Genomic DNA, 13722 nt, shown 5'->3' with positions numbered 1-13722 from the left:
TATGGTATATTTATAGTATTTGTATGGTATGTTTATGGTATGCTTATGTGGAAGACTAACCCAGTGGTTAATGCAGTGGTCTGGGAACCAGGGTTGATTCCCACTACAGCTCCTTGTGACTCTGGGCAAGCCACTTAACCCTCCATTGCCCCAGGTACAAAATAAATACTTGCATATAATATGTAAACTGCTTTGACTGTAACCACAGCAAGGTAGTATATCAAAGTCTATCCTCTTTTCCTATGCTTATGTGTGTTTGTATTTATGGGATGTGTATGGTATGTGGTTTATGTTTTACTTAAACAACATACCAACTGTAGTCACAGATGCATGGCCTCAATCACTAAGGCTTTGTTACTGGCTTCTTTTTAGAGAAAATATTCAGTGAATCAGATCCTCTCTAATTACAGCCACCTCAAAATACTGACATCACAGTAAGATAATGATAATAAGCTCTCGGTTATACACTGTACCTTGGTGCTCTGTACAAATTTCTTCACTCCAATTTTGTTTTTCTGTTCTTCCATATCAAATTCAATTTTATCATATAACTGTTGTTCTTCCTCTGTAAGGGTAGCAACATCATCATAGATTCCAGGAATCAGAATACGACCTGATGGATCCACCAAGCTGTCTAGAAATACCAAATCACATGCTGTTAGAGACCATATTTACTTCACTAATTTGCTACTGCAAAATTGGACAATTTAAGGAAGTGACATTTCCTAATTGCTCCCATCTTCCACTATGCAGCAAAAACTCTTTGGTCCATTTATCATTGTCCATCAACATTTTATCTATAGATCTCCTTTGTGATTATAACTAAACAAATAAACTCAAAGACTGACAAATATCAAATGTAACAAAAATAATAAATAATAATATTAAGCTGAACGTTTACCCTCCCGGAGACACCCCATAAACAATTACCCTTTCAGGGGCAAAGGGAGAGGGAGGGCCTACCCCAGATTTGTCCAGTGCAGGTTACCTCCATTTCAATATCAACAACATCAGAGAAAGGACAGTTGGCAGTAAATATCCCTATATTTAACCTAGCAGATACCACTCTCTTGGACATACTAACTCAGGTCTTACGTAAAGGCTCATCATTTGTCCCAACTGCAAGATATAATGCATTTCAGACAAGAATAGATGTATTCAAGTTCACCCGCAAACAATAGATATTTCAGGCCCTTCTCTAAGAACCAACCACCACACATAGACTTCTCAATAGTAAAGAAACCCTGACAGTGGATCCCTCCGGGTCCCATGGATCCCCTGATACATACTTTTAATTAATGTGTTCAACGTGAGATTTCAGAGTTGGAAAAGGAAAATAAGCAATGATTCTACAATCTGTTCCATGAGGAAGATAAAGCAGTATGGACATTGCCCAATGATCATTCTACTGTCATAAAAACCAGCCAACATAGGTGGTGGAATTGTGGTGCAATATAGAGAAGATTATGTAGCAGAAATTCAAAGACAGTTGGATGACAGACACTACTATAAGTACATAAATATTGCCATTCTGGGACAGAATGAAGGTCCATCAAGTCCAGCATCCTTTTTTCCAACAGTGGCCAATCCAGGTTACAAGTACCTGGCAAGATTCCAAAAAGTACAATACATTTTATGCTGCTTATCCTAGACACAAGCAGTGGATTTTCTCAAGTCCATTTTAATAATGGTCTATGGACTTTTCCTTTAGGAAGCCATCCAAACCTTTTTTTAAACCCCACTGAGCTAAATGCTTTTACTACATTCTCTGACCCCCACTGCATCTTTACAGAAAAACATCAAAGAAGTAGTTCATTGGCTTCTTCCAGAAGCTTCCCGACAATGAAGGAGAAATATTTTTTGCTAGTGAAATATCCTACCATACCTACAATATATACATGCCCCAAATCCACAAATCGATAGTGAACCTGCCTAGAAGACCCATTGTCTCTGGGAAAGGATCGGTGCTGGAACCGTTGTCTTTTTTTGTGGACAGTTTTCTACATCCACTCATATGATGTACGATTAAGATTGAGTTCTACATCAGCGATTCTGGATATTTGATTAACCTTTTTGATAATTTTGATGGAGATTTATCTGATGTCCTGGTAACACTTGATATTGACACTCTATCTACCAATATCCCTCAGTTAGAATCACTCCAGATCATAGAGACTACTTTACAAGAACACATATCTAAGCGTCAGATCCCTAACTGGTTCATAATTACACGTCACAATAGCCTTAACATAATATTATTTCTGCTTTTTTAACCAATTTTATCTACAAATCTGTGGCACAGCCATGGCCCCTGATGTGACAAACCTGTATGTGGCCCACTTTAATTTATTTATTTGTTACATTTGTATCCCACATTTTCCCACCTATTTGCAGGCTCAATGTGGCTTACATAGTACCATAAGGGGTATGAAGAGACTCGTCTTGAAGAGACTCATCTTAAAGATCATCCTTATAAGAATCATATAGCCTTTTAGAAAAGATATAATAACGATATTTTTCTGTTGCAGCGAGGGATTGTGCCAGTTTAGAGTACTCCTTCACCTGGCTCAATGAGAGGGATCCCCATTTGCAATTTAAATTACAATATAATACACATGAAATCAGTTTCCTTGATCTACTCATCCACAAAAAAGAGTGTGGGTTTGATATGAGCCTCTACTGTAATCCAACAGACAAAAATGCATTTTTACATTATACCAGCTTCCATAATTCATAGAATGAAACTTACCATACTGTCAATTTTTATGCCTTAAGAAGTTATAGTTGGAGTGTGGGAACTTTGAACAACAGTCTACTGTCATGCAAAAGAGATTTTCTCAAAGGGGTTATCCTGACAATTGTATCAGAGAAGGATTCATCAAGGCTAGTAAGCAATCCAGAGAAGATTTGTAAACTGAGAAACAAGACATGAAAATACCAGATGTGGTCTGCACCCTTAGATATTCTCATATTGCATGGCAGATATAGCGGATCATCAGGAAGCATTGGCACATTTTAGAGGGGCATGCCTGTATTCAGAACAAGGACTTGGTAGTCGTGTAGTCCAGAAACAAGAATCTGAAGGAGAAAATAGTACTGTCTGCCCTTCCAGACCCCCCCCCCCCCCCCGAGAGATCCATTTGAAGAGTTGTATTTTGGCTATAGACAATACAGTAGATGCAGTGTCTGTTCTCATGCTCTGGTAGCGGACAGTTTCACTCATCATTAGACTAAAAAAATATATCATTGAAGCACTCTTCCAACTGTAACACATCCCAAGTGATTTACATCATCATATGTCCATGCCAGCTCCTATATATTGGGAAAACAAAATGCTCTATCAAGACTTGCATCATAGAGCACAGGAGCTGCATCAGCTGCAAAATCACTTGTGCACCACTGGTGGTGCACTGGCAGAAATGGGATTATACCATAGCTGATTTGAAATTTTCCGTTTTTAAAGTTATTAAGACATTTTGGTGAGGTGCCCAGCTCTACCACCGGCTGCCTTTCAGGTGCTGTGGAGGAATTGCAGCTCATCTGCATATCCTTTACAGCCTTCTCCGGGGTGACTCCTAGGTCCACTCCGATCCACTCAGGGCCTCCGCTCTAGGTGCCCAGCGCTCCCACCAGGTGCTGTGGAGGACTTGCAGCCCTTCTGCATTTCCTCACAGCTGTATCCGGGGTGACTCCCAGGTCCACCCCGATCTTCCCAGGACCCTCGCTCCAGTTCCCAGGGTTTCCAGGTGCTTTTTGGCTAGGATCAGGTGACCCTCAGGGGGAGGAATGCTGGCTTCGGCCTAACCCCTGGTAACCCTTCCTCAGCTGAGAGGTGCCCAACTCTACCACCGGCTGCCTTTCAGGTGCTGTGGAGGACTTGCAGCTCATCTGCATATCCTTTACAGCCTTCTCCTGGGTGACTCCCAGGTCCACTCCGATCCACTCAGGGCCTTCGCTCTAGGTGCCGCAAGCCGTTATTTTTCTCTTTACACCTATTTTTCTCCCAGTTACTACTTATGGCTCCAGTACACTTTTTCTTCTTGGCACTGTCCCTTTCTAATTTGTTTCTCCATCTTAAACCACTGTACACTGCAGGAACACAATTTCCACCATCTGTATTTGTCATCTCACCATCTCTTTTTTCCTCTTCCTTTTTCTCAGCTCTCAACCTTAAACATTTCCTTCCTTCTATTCATCCATCTCCTTTCTATCTGAGTACATCTCGCCTTCATCGCTGTCATCGTACCTCTCCTACTCTTCTCCATACTATCTTACTCCTTCTGCTCTCCGCTGGGGACATTAATCCTAATCCTGGTCCTCCACATCTGTCCTCGTCCTATCCATGCAAACGATTCCGGGATACATTTTTGTTACGAAAAGAGCAAGAATTTATTTATAATTTAAATACCCTCCATCCACATGGCTTAAATGCTGACACAGATTTGTCTGTTTTTCTATAACCTTCTTATGATCGCTGCCTTTTAAGAATCAAATGCCTATCTTATATATAATATAATATTAAGACATCCACCATACATCTATTTTTTATTGCTTAGTGTATTTGCTATGTCATTCCGACTTTTTATTCAAAATTTTTTCACTTTATATTCAGAATTTATTTGATTTTACAGGCTCTTATGAATATTTTTCATTTTTCAAATAAAGGGAAAATCATATTAGTAGCATGCCGCTGTTAATTGGTTTTTTTTAAATAAAGGGGGCAAGTGCTAATAATGGCACGTCGCTATTTATTTAATTATTTATTCAGATGTTCCGTTTGAATCAGTGACGTTCTTTGACCTCTGACCTTTTTAGTTTCGTTTCACTGGCTATTTAATCTTCCCCCTTTTTATATATATAAAAAATAGAAATACAGGCAAAATTAATCCATTAAAAGGATAATATTTTACACTACCCCTTAGCCATAAAATTTCTTTTTAATTAGCCTGAGTTACGGATATTGTGACGTCATCAGCTATAAGAGATACATTTATATATATATGTTTTTATATATCCCGTTGTTGAATACTCTTCACTTTACATGGTCCATTCTTTCTTCAGTTGTCATTATATATTATCGATCCCAAATACAAAACATTGCGGGACTATCGCGTCCTTGAAGCTGACCTTTGACCCCCTGCTTCCTGTCTTAAGCTTCCTTCTATTCATCCATCTCCTTTCTATCTGAGTACATCTCGCCTTCGTCGCTGTCATCGTACCTCTCCTACTCTTCTCCGTACTATCTTACTCCTTCTCCTGCTCTCCGCTGGGGACATTAATCCTAATCCTGGTCCTCCACACCTGTCCTCGTCCTATCCATGCAAACGATTCCGGGATGTCTCCAATCTCATCTGTATTCCCCTCCCCCCCTTCCCTATCCCCCCTTCCCTCCCCTTCTCAAGTGCCCGCTCGGTCTGCAACAAACTTTCCTTCACTCATGATCTCTTCATCTTCCGTTCCCTTCAACTGCTCGCCCTAACTGAAACCTGGCTCACCCCTGACAACTCTGCCTCAGTCGTGGCCCTATGCCATGGAAGTTATCTTTTCTCCCACACTCCCCACCTAGTTGGCCGCGGAGGAGGCATCGGGTTTCTACTTTCGCCCTCCTGTAGTTTTCAACCCCTCCTCCTACCGCAATCTCACTGCTTCTCATCCTTTGAAGTTCACTCCATCGGTCTATTCTACCTGCTGCCACTCAGAGTTGCAGTCATTTACCGCCCCCCTGTTAAGTCCCTCTCTTCCTTCCTTACCGACATCGATGCTGGCCCTCCGTTTTTCTTGAACTCTCATCTCTGTCCCTCATTCTTGGAGACTTTAACATACACGCTGACGACCCATCCGACTCTTACTCTTCTCAGTTCCTCACTCTGACATCCTCCTTCAACCTCCAGCTGAGCTCCACCACCCCTACTCACCAAACTGGCCATTGTCTTGACTTCGTCCACTCCTCTACCTGCTCACCCTCCAAATTCTGCGCCTCAGCTCTTCCTCTCTCCGATCATCACCTGATTACCTTCACACTTCATCACCCTCCCCCTCAGTCCCGCCCAACACTAACCACTACTTTCAGGAATCTCCAGGCTGTCGACCCTCCCACCTTATCCTCTAGTATCTCTAATCTCCTCCCTTCCATCATGTCCTCCAAGTCTGTCGACAAGGCTGTCTCTGCTTACAACGCCACTCTCTCCTCTGCTCTGGACACCCTTGCACCATCCATCCCCCATCCCACAAGGCGTACTAATCCCCAGCACTGGCTGACACCTTGCATCCGATACCTTCGCTCCTGCGCCCAATCTGCTGAACGCCTCTGGAGGAAATCTCGCACCCATTCCGACTTCATTCATTACAAATTCATGCTATCCTCCTTCCAGTCCTCCCTATTCCTTGCCAAACAGGACTATTACACCCAATTGACTAATTCTCTCAGCTCCAACCCTCGTCGTCTCTTCATCACCCTCAACTCCCTCCTCAAAGTGCCCTCCACTCCCCCCCCTCCCCCCCTCACTCTCTCCTCAATCACTGGCTGACTACTTCTGCGACAAGGTGCAGAAGATCAACCTTGAATTCACTACCAAGCTACTTCCTCCTCTTCACCCTTTAACCCACTCCCTCAACCAACCAACCCAGGCCTCCTTCTCCTCTTTTCCTGATATCACTGAGGAGGAAATCGCCCACCTTCTTTCCTCCTCGAAATGCACCACCTGTTCCTCTGATCCCATCCCCACCAACTTACTAAACACCATCTCTCCTACTGTCACCCCCCCCCCCCCATCTGTCATATCCTCAACTTCTCTATCTCCACTGCAACTGTCCCTGACACCTTCAAGCATGCTGTAGTCACACCACTCCTCAAAAAACCATCACTAGACCCTACCTGTCCTTCCAACTACCGCCCCATCTCCCTCTTACCCTTCCTCTCCAAGATACTTGAACACGCCGTTCACAGCTGCTGCCTTGATTTTCTCTCCTCTCATGCCATCCTCGATCTGCTGCAATCTGGTTTTCGCCCTCTACACTTGACAGAAACGGCACTCACTAAAGTCTGTAATGACCTGTTCCTTGCAAAATCCAAAGGTCACTACTCCATCCTCATCCTCCTCGACCTATCCGCCGCTTTTGACACTGTCAATCATAATCTACTCCTTGCCACACTATCCTCATTTGGATTCCAGGGCTCTGTCCTCTCCTGGTTCTCCTCTTATCTCTCCCACCGTACCTTCAGAGTACATTCTCATGGATCTTCCTCTACCTCCATCCCGCTCTCTGTTGGTGTTCCTCAGGGATCTTTCTTTGGACCCCTTCTTTTTTCAATCTACACCTCTTCCCTGGGCTTGCTGATCTCATCTCATGGTTTCCAATATCATCTTTATGCTGACGACACCCAGCGTTATCTCTCCACACCTGACATCACTGCGGAAACCCAGGACAAATTATCGGCCTGCATATCCAACATTGCTGCCTGGATGTCCAACCGCCACCTGAAACTGAACATGGCCAAGACCGAACTCATTGTCTTTCCACCCAAACCCACTTCTCCTCTCCCTCCACTCTATTTCAGTCGATAGCACCCTCATCCTCCCATCTCATCTGCCCGCAACCTCGGAGTCATCTTCGACTCCTCCCTCTCCTTCTCTGCGCATATCCAGCAGACAGCCAAGACCTGTCGCTTCTTTCTCTATAACATCAGCAAAATTCACCCTTTCCTCTCTGAGCACACCACCCGTACTCTCATCCACTTTCTCATTACCTCTCACCTTGACTACTGCAACCTACTCCTCACTGGCCTCCCACTTAACCATCTATCCCCCCTTCAATCCGTTCAGAACTTTGCTGCGCGTCTTATCTTCCGCCTAGACCGATATGCTCATATCACCCCTCTCCTCAAGTCACTTCACTGGCTTCCGATCAGGTACCGCATACAATTCAAGCTTCTCTTATTAACCTACAAATGCACTCAATCTGCAGCCCCTCATTACCTCTCTACCCTCATCTCCCCTTACGCTCCTACCGTAACCTCCACTCACAGGACAAATCCCTCCTCTCAGTACCCTTCTCCACCACTGCCAACTCCAGGCTCCGCCCTTTCTGTCTCGCCTCACCCTATGCTTGGAATAAACTCCCTGAGCCCATATGCCAAGCCCCCTCCCTGCCCATCTTCAAGTCCTTGCTCAAAGCCCACCTCTTCAATGTTGCTTTCGGCACCTAACCATTATTCATCTATTCAGGAAATCTAGACTGCTCCAATTTGATTGACTGCACTTTTTTGTCCTTTAGATTGTAAGCTCCTTCGAGCAGGGACTGTCCTCTGTGTTAAATTGTACAGTGCTGCGTAACATTGGTAGCGCTTTATAAATGTTAAGTAGTAGTAGTAGGAGGAGACATAGACAAACTTCTTCTGAATCTTCTGAGAGAAGAACAAAGGTTCATTTTTCATGAGATCTTTGTCACCACATGGCCTTAATTCTGAGATAGAGCTTAATCACTTCTTGTAAGAGAGACAGACCCAGGCACCAGGCCCACTTTGGAGGCTAGGGAAGAGCAGACGTACTGACGCAGGAAGGTAGGGGGTGGGGCAGTGGTGGCCTGCGCGAGTGAAAGGCGGTGGCGGCAGTTGCATTCTGAGTGGGGGGCAGTGGCGGCTGCGGCAGTCCTGCCCAAGGTCTCTCTCTCTTCTGCTCCTGATGGGACCTGAGTGACCGCGTCCCGACAGGAGCAGGAGAGAGAAAACTCTGGCACCAGGCCCCCCCTTGGAGGCTGAGGAGGACCTGGAGCTTCCTCCAGTGCTGCTGTTTTGCTCATTGATTGCTGAGTGGCTGCTTTTCCTCTCAGGCGCACATGTTCAGTTTTGAAACTGAGCATACCCTGAGAGGAAAAGCAGCTGCAGGGGCAGACAGTGCTAGAGGAAGACGTATTCTGCTGGCGGGGCCTCAGGATCCCCACCAGCCAAGATATTTCAATCCTTTTACGGCAGCAGCAGTGATGGGGGGGGGGGGGGCAGCAGCGGACGAAGATTTGGGGGGATTGCAGCGGCCCTGCCCTGGATCCGGCAGCGGCAGCCCTGCCCCAGGCCCGGTTCAGTCTCTCGGCGGCCCTGAGTGGCCCTGAAAGAGTTGATACCAGAATAGCATTAACTGTTAAGTTGTGGAGACCAAGCTGCTGCCAGCATATACTGTAATCTCATAGGAGCTACCAAGTCCTTTTCAAGGTGAAGCCAGGAGGGCAATAAGGAGGAGGAAATATTGTGCAACCAAAGAACTCTCTGCCTGAGATTAAAAGCCAAATGATGGGGAAATTAACACCTCCCTTGTGTTTATGCAATTGGAGAGCACGCAAAGCAATGCGAGGTCTCTTACCTTGCCATAAAAATGAAGAAACAGTTTTATCAACTGCTTTATAAAAACGGGATGGGAAATAAATCGGAATCATGGACACATGGTACATAATGAGGCTTATTTTCAAAGCACTTAGCCTCCCAAAGTTCCATAGAAACATATGGAACTTAGCCTCCCAAAGTGCTTTGAAAATATGCCTCATTATGAGTACTATAGACATTTTTATAGTTTCCAGCCTTCCCCATCAGCTGAGCTGGAGTGGAGACCAAATATTTGTCACATAACTTGGAAATTTTGACAACATTTAAGACTCATTTCATAACATCATCAATATCAGGAAACAATAAAATGCCTAGATATTTAACCCTTTTAGTTGACCATAAAAATGGAAATTGTGTAAACAGGTCTCTAGTAGCAAATACATTCATAGGCGTAAGTTCAGATTTTGCCCAATTCACTTTATACCCAGAAAAGGCTCCATATGTATCTATTAAGGATAATAAAGCTGGAATTGAAGTAAGGGGGTCTATAAGGTACAATAGGACATCGTCCGCATATGTAGACAATTTATATTCCTTCCCCAACAAGGAACACCCTTTACATGTGGTGATTGTCTGATAGCACATAAGAGGGGCTCCAGGGCAAGATCAAAAAGGAGAGAGGAAAGGGGGCAACTTTGCCTGGTCCCTCTATGTAGGTGATAAGGCTTAGATGTTATATTGTTAATATACAATCTAGCCAAATTATATATTAACAATATAACAATTGTATATTTGAATATAAAATATGAATCATAGAGATAAAGGTGGGTCCAAAGCCATACCATGTGAGGACTGAAAACACATAAAGCCATGCTACCCTGTCAAAAGCCTTCTCTGCATCGTGCCATGCAGAAGGCAGGACAAGGCAGAGACTTGGCAATTTGTAAGAGTTGAAGGCATAATCTAGAATTATTAGAGGAATGATGGTTAGGAATGAATCCTGATTGGTCAGTAGCTATCAGTTGTTCCATTACCTTAGCATATATTTTAGCATCTACATTTATTAACAAAATGGGTCTGTAATTGGTAACTTCTAAAGGATCTCGTCTCAGTTTCAGTAAGACAATCGTGAGAGATTTGGTAATTGAACCCTTCATTTCTCCCTGACTCATAAATCTTAAACTGCAAGTAGATGGGGAATTAGGTCCACTTAAAATGTTTTTAAAATTTAACAGTGAAACCATCCATACCAGGTGTTTTGTTATTTTTGAAAGATTTCCTTACCAGTAATAGGGGATTCTCATTTTTCTCTATCCACATCAGACAGCACAGGCCTCTGAAGACTAGAAAGGAAGGATTCAATATCTTTAACAGACCCTTGTGCCTCAGATGTATACAGGGAGGTGTAATACTCATAGAAACAAACTTATAATAATGTGTTTCTGTGAGTATTACACCTCTCTGTATACATCTGAGACACAAGGGTCTGTTAAAGATATTGAGAGGTAATTGTCAAACCAGCATGGTCTTTAATGGCTGATATCATTGATCTTTGCTTCCTTCCTTTCAGATAGGATTTTAGTAATTCACCTGCCCTATTACCTGCAACCAGTAGCATACCAAGGGTGGGGTGGTGGAGGCTGTCTACCCTGGGTGCAGGTAGCAAGGGGGTGCACGGAGCAGATGCGCAGCTGTTGGCTATGCTGGTCCCCTGCCCCCTCTGACATTACTTCCTGTTCCAGGGCAGAGGACTGGCAGCGCTAACAGCTGCTCGCCTGCTCTGCATACCCCTTGCTAGGAGGAAAGGTAGTGGGGTGATGCTTTTTAGGGGGGGTGACACGTTTCAGGGAGGATGTGGCATGCCTTGGGGGGGAATGATGCACTGGGGGTGCAGCAGCTACTCATCCTGGGTGGCGAACAAGCTAGGTACGCCACTACCTGCAACATATCTGTTAGAGCCCTATAGAAAAAATTCTCCCCTGGCTCACTCACTTAGAATTTTATTATATTCAGATTTGACTTGCATTAGTTTTTCAAGGACTAATTTATCCCAATTTAGTTTCTTATTGAGCAATGTCATGTTCAATGGTAGCTTTCATAGCATCCCATTTTACATGTTGAGGGACAGGTGCTGTTTCATTAAAATGAAAATATTCCTTAATAGAGGCACACAATAATTCTATGAATTTAAGATGTTGAAGGAGTGCATTAGTAGGAAGAAAATCTTGGAAAATCAGCAAAATGTCAGCATGATCTGAAACAACAATATTACCAATCCGTGCTCCTTCAACATCCATAACTAAAGATTTGGAAACTAAAGCATAATCAATCTATGAACAAGTTTTATGTACCTGAGAAATAAAAGTATAATGGATTCTCCATGGATCAACAAGTCCTAATGTAGATGAAAAGGATCTATCATCAGTTATATTTGTACGGGCTCTAGATACTCTAGTGATATCAAGAAAAGGATCTAGGACTTGATTATAATCTCCTATTGCAACAAACTCACAAGGAGACCATTCAGCCAATATTGCAACTGCACCTCATCTCCAGCTACTGTCCATCCCAGGAATGCCTACATGAAGTTCACATGTTAAGTATGGTGACAAGCAGAGAAGGTTTGTGTTACAGCACTTACAAGACCTGTATAAGGGAGAAAAGTATGAGCTGATAAGTTTGCCATTTCCAGGAGCTTGAGTGTGTGCAGGCTAGTTTGGTGAGTTCCTTCCCCATGCATGGTTGTTTTGCTTCTGGACACTGAAATGAACATTGTGGCCATCATCATACATGAGGATGTGGCTGAAAACTGGTCTGGCTTGGCTTAGAAGCTTCCTTCTGGATAGGGGAGCTCCAAAATAGAGCATTGATAGATCAAAGTACTTACCAGAAATGGGAGGCTATTTTGCTTGCTGGAGCTCCCAAGTTTTAAGATTTCCAGTTCCTGGTGATGCTTAGATCTGTGGTTGTATCATCAGGAGGAAATCATCTCTGAGATGTTCACACCCTTCAGCAACTGGAAACAATTGGTCCTCCTCTATCCTCTAGCAGCATGAGCTTTGCCAGTAGCTCACCTAAAAGGATATAGCCACGCCTCTCCTTCTGGCAAGAAAGTTCATCTACTACAAAGCACACAGGAGTCGGAAGCTAAATAGCAAAAATATATGCATACATTTTGCCCACATTAGTATGCACAAGGATTTGTAAAAAGTATGCATGTATTTCTGGCGATGAAGATGAACACATTTTTAAACCAGCACTGCTCCAGCCACTTCTGTCTGAAAATCCATGAAACATTTTTTTTGATAGTGTTTACCTGCCTATGTGCTCATTTTGGAAAATTACTAACGATTGCCCTCCCCATTCAATAATCTCTAACTGTACTGGACAGTCATCAGGTCCGAATTCAAATATGAGTCACCCAATTTGACTTGCTTCTGAAATTAAGCAGCACTTCAATAAATAAGAAAATTAATTACCAAGAAGAGCAATCAGATCGCTCATAGCTTCATGGGTAATGCCACCAAAGGATCCTGAGTGAAGATCTCTTTCACTGCCTTTCACCTGAATAAAATAACAACACACCTGTATATACACTTTATCGCATATATATACATTATATAGATAAAGTAAATTATCTTCACACATAGTATAGCACATGCATATTCCATTTAACAAACAATGGCTTTGAGAAATCTTTGACATCCAAACTGCAAAGTAGGCAGATACAATGGGTTCTTCTGTTAGTATTAGTCCTAAAATGGTGATGATGCTACTATATTCTTCTTATGATTTTACACTGTAGTCAAACTCAATAGATGATACTTACAGTACAGTCTTGATTATCTTTCCTTTGCTAATCCGACCATCCAGCATATCTAACAGACCCCCAGGTGACATCATCGCATTGCTGTTAAGAAGCACGCGGCTTGTCTTCCTGTTTTCTGACTTCACACACTGCAGGGAAGCCATGTTTGATTTGAGACCATGCTTTTCTGCAAGGAAACCATGTTTTGCAGCTGATACTCCTTCATGCACCCCTCATCACCATTAAGAAGCGCGTGGCTTCTGTTGAAGAGGTTTTAAACTGAGACCTTGCTTTTACAGCATGGCAGCAAATTTTGGAGCTGAGAACCCGCTTTAGCAGCGAGAGAACTGTTGAAGAAGTTTTAAGCTGAGACTTTGCTTTTACAGCATGGCAGCAGTTTTTGGACCTGGGACTCTGCTTTTGCAGCAAAGGAACCACTGAAGAAGTTTTAAGCTGAGACTTTGCTTTTACAGCATGGCAGCAGTTTTTGGACCTGGGACTCTGCTTTTGCAGCAAAGGAACCACTGAAGAAGTTTTAAGCTAAGGCTTTGATTTTATAGCATGGCAGCAATTTTTGGACAGTCAAAAGAGGAAAAAAGTT

General features: G+C 43.3%; 1 protein-coding gene across 7 annotated transcripts in view; it reads right to left on the bottom strand.

Moving 5' to 3' along the window:
• The window catches only part of LOC115475709 (beta-Ala-His dipeptidase-like), a 190747-nt gene that overhangs the window by 16881 nt on the left and 160144 nt on the right, over positions 1-13722 (bottom strand). For all 7 annotated transcript variants that reach the window (XM_030211654.1, XM_030211663.1, XM_030211638.1 and 4 more), the window contains 2 exons: positions 12793-12877; positions 474-634 (listed from right to left, as the gene is read on the bottom strand). In XM_030211654.1, coding sequence (XP_030067514.1) covers positions 474-634; positions 12793-12877 — 246 coding nt within the window. The remainder of the gene's footprint in view (positions 1-473; positions 635-12792; positions 12878-13722) is intronic.

This window comes from Microcaecilia unicolor, chromosome 1, assembly GCF_901765095.1.
Source record: "Microcaecilia unicolor chromosome 1, aMicUni1.1, whole genome shotgun sequence".
Taxonomy (NCBI): Eukaryota; Metazoa; Chordata; class Amphibia; order Gymnophiona; family Siphonopidae; genus Microcaecilia; species Microcaecilia unicolor.
Note: the sequence above shows the minus strand (reverse complement) of the source record. Positions and strands in the feature narration are given on the sequence as shown.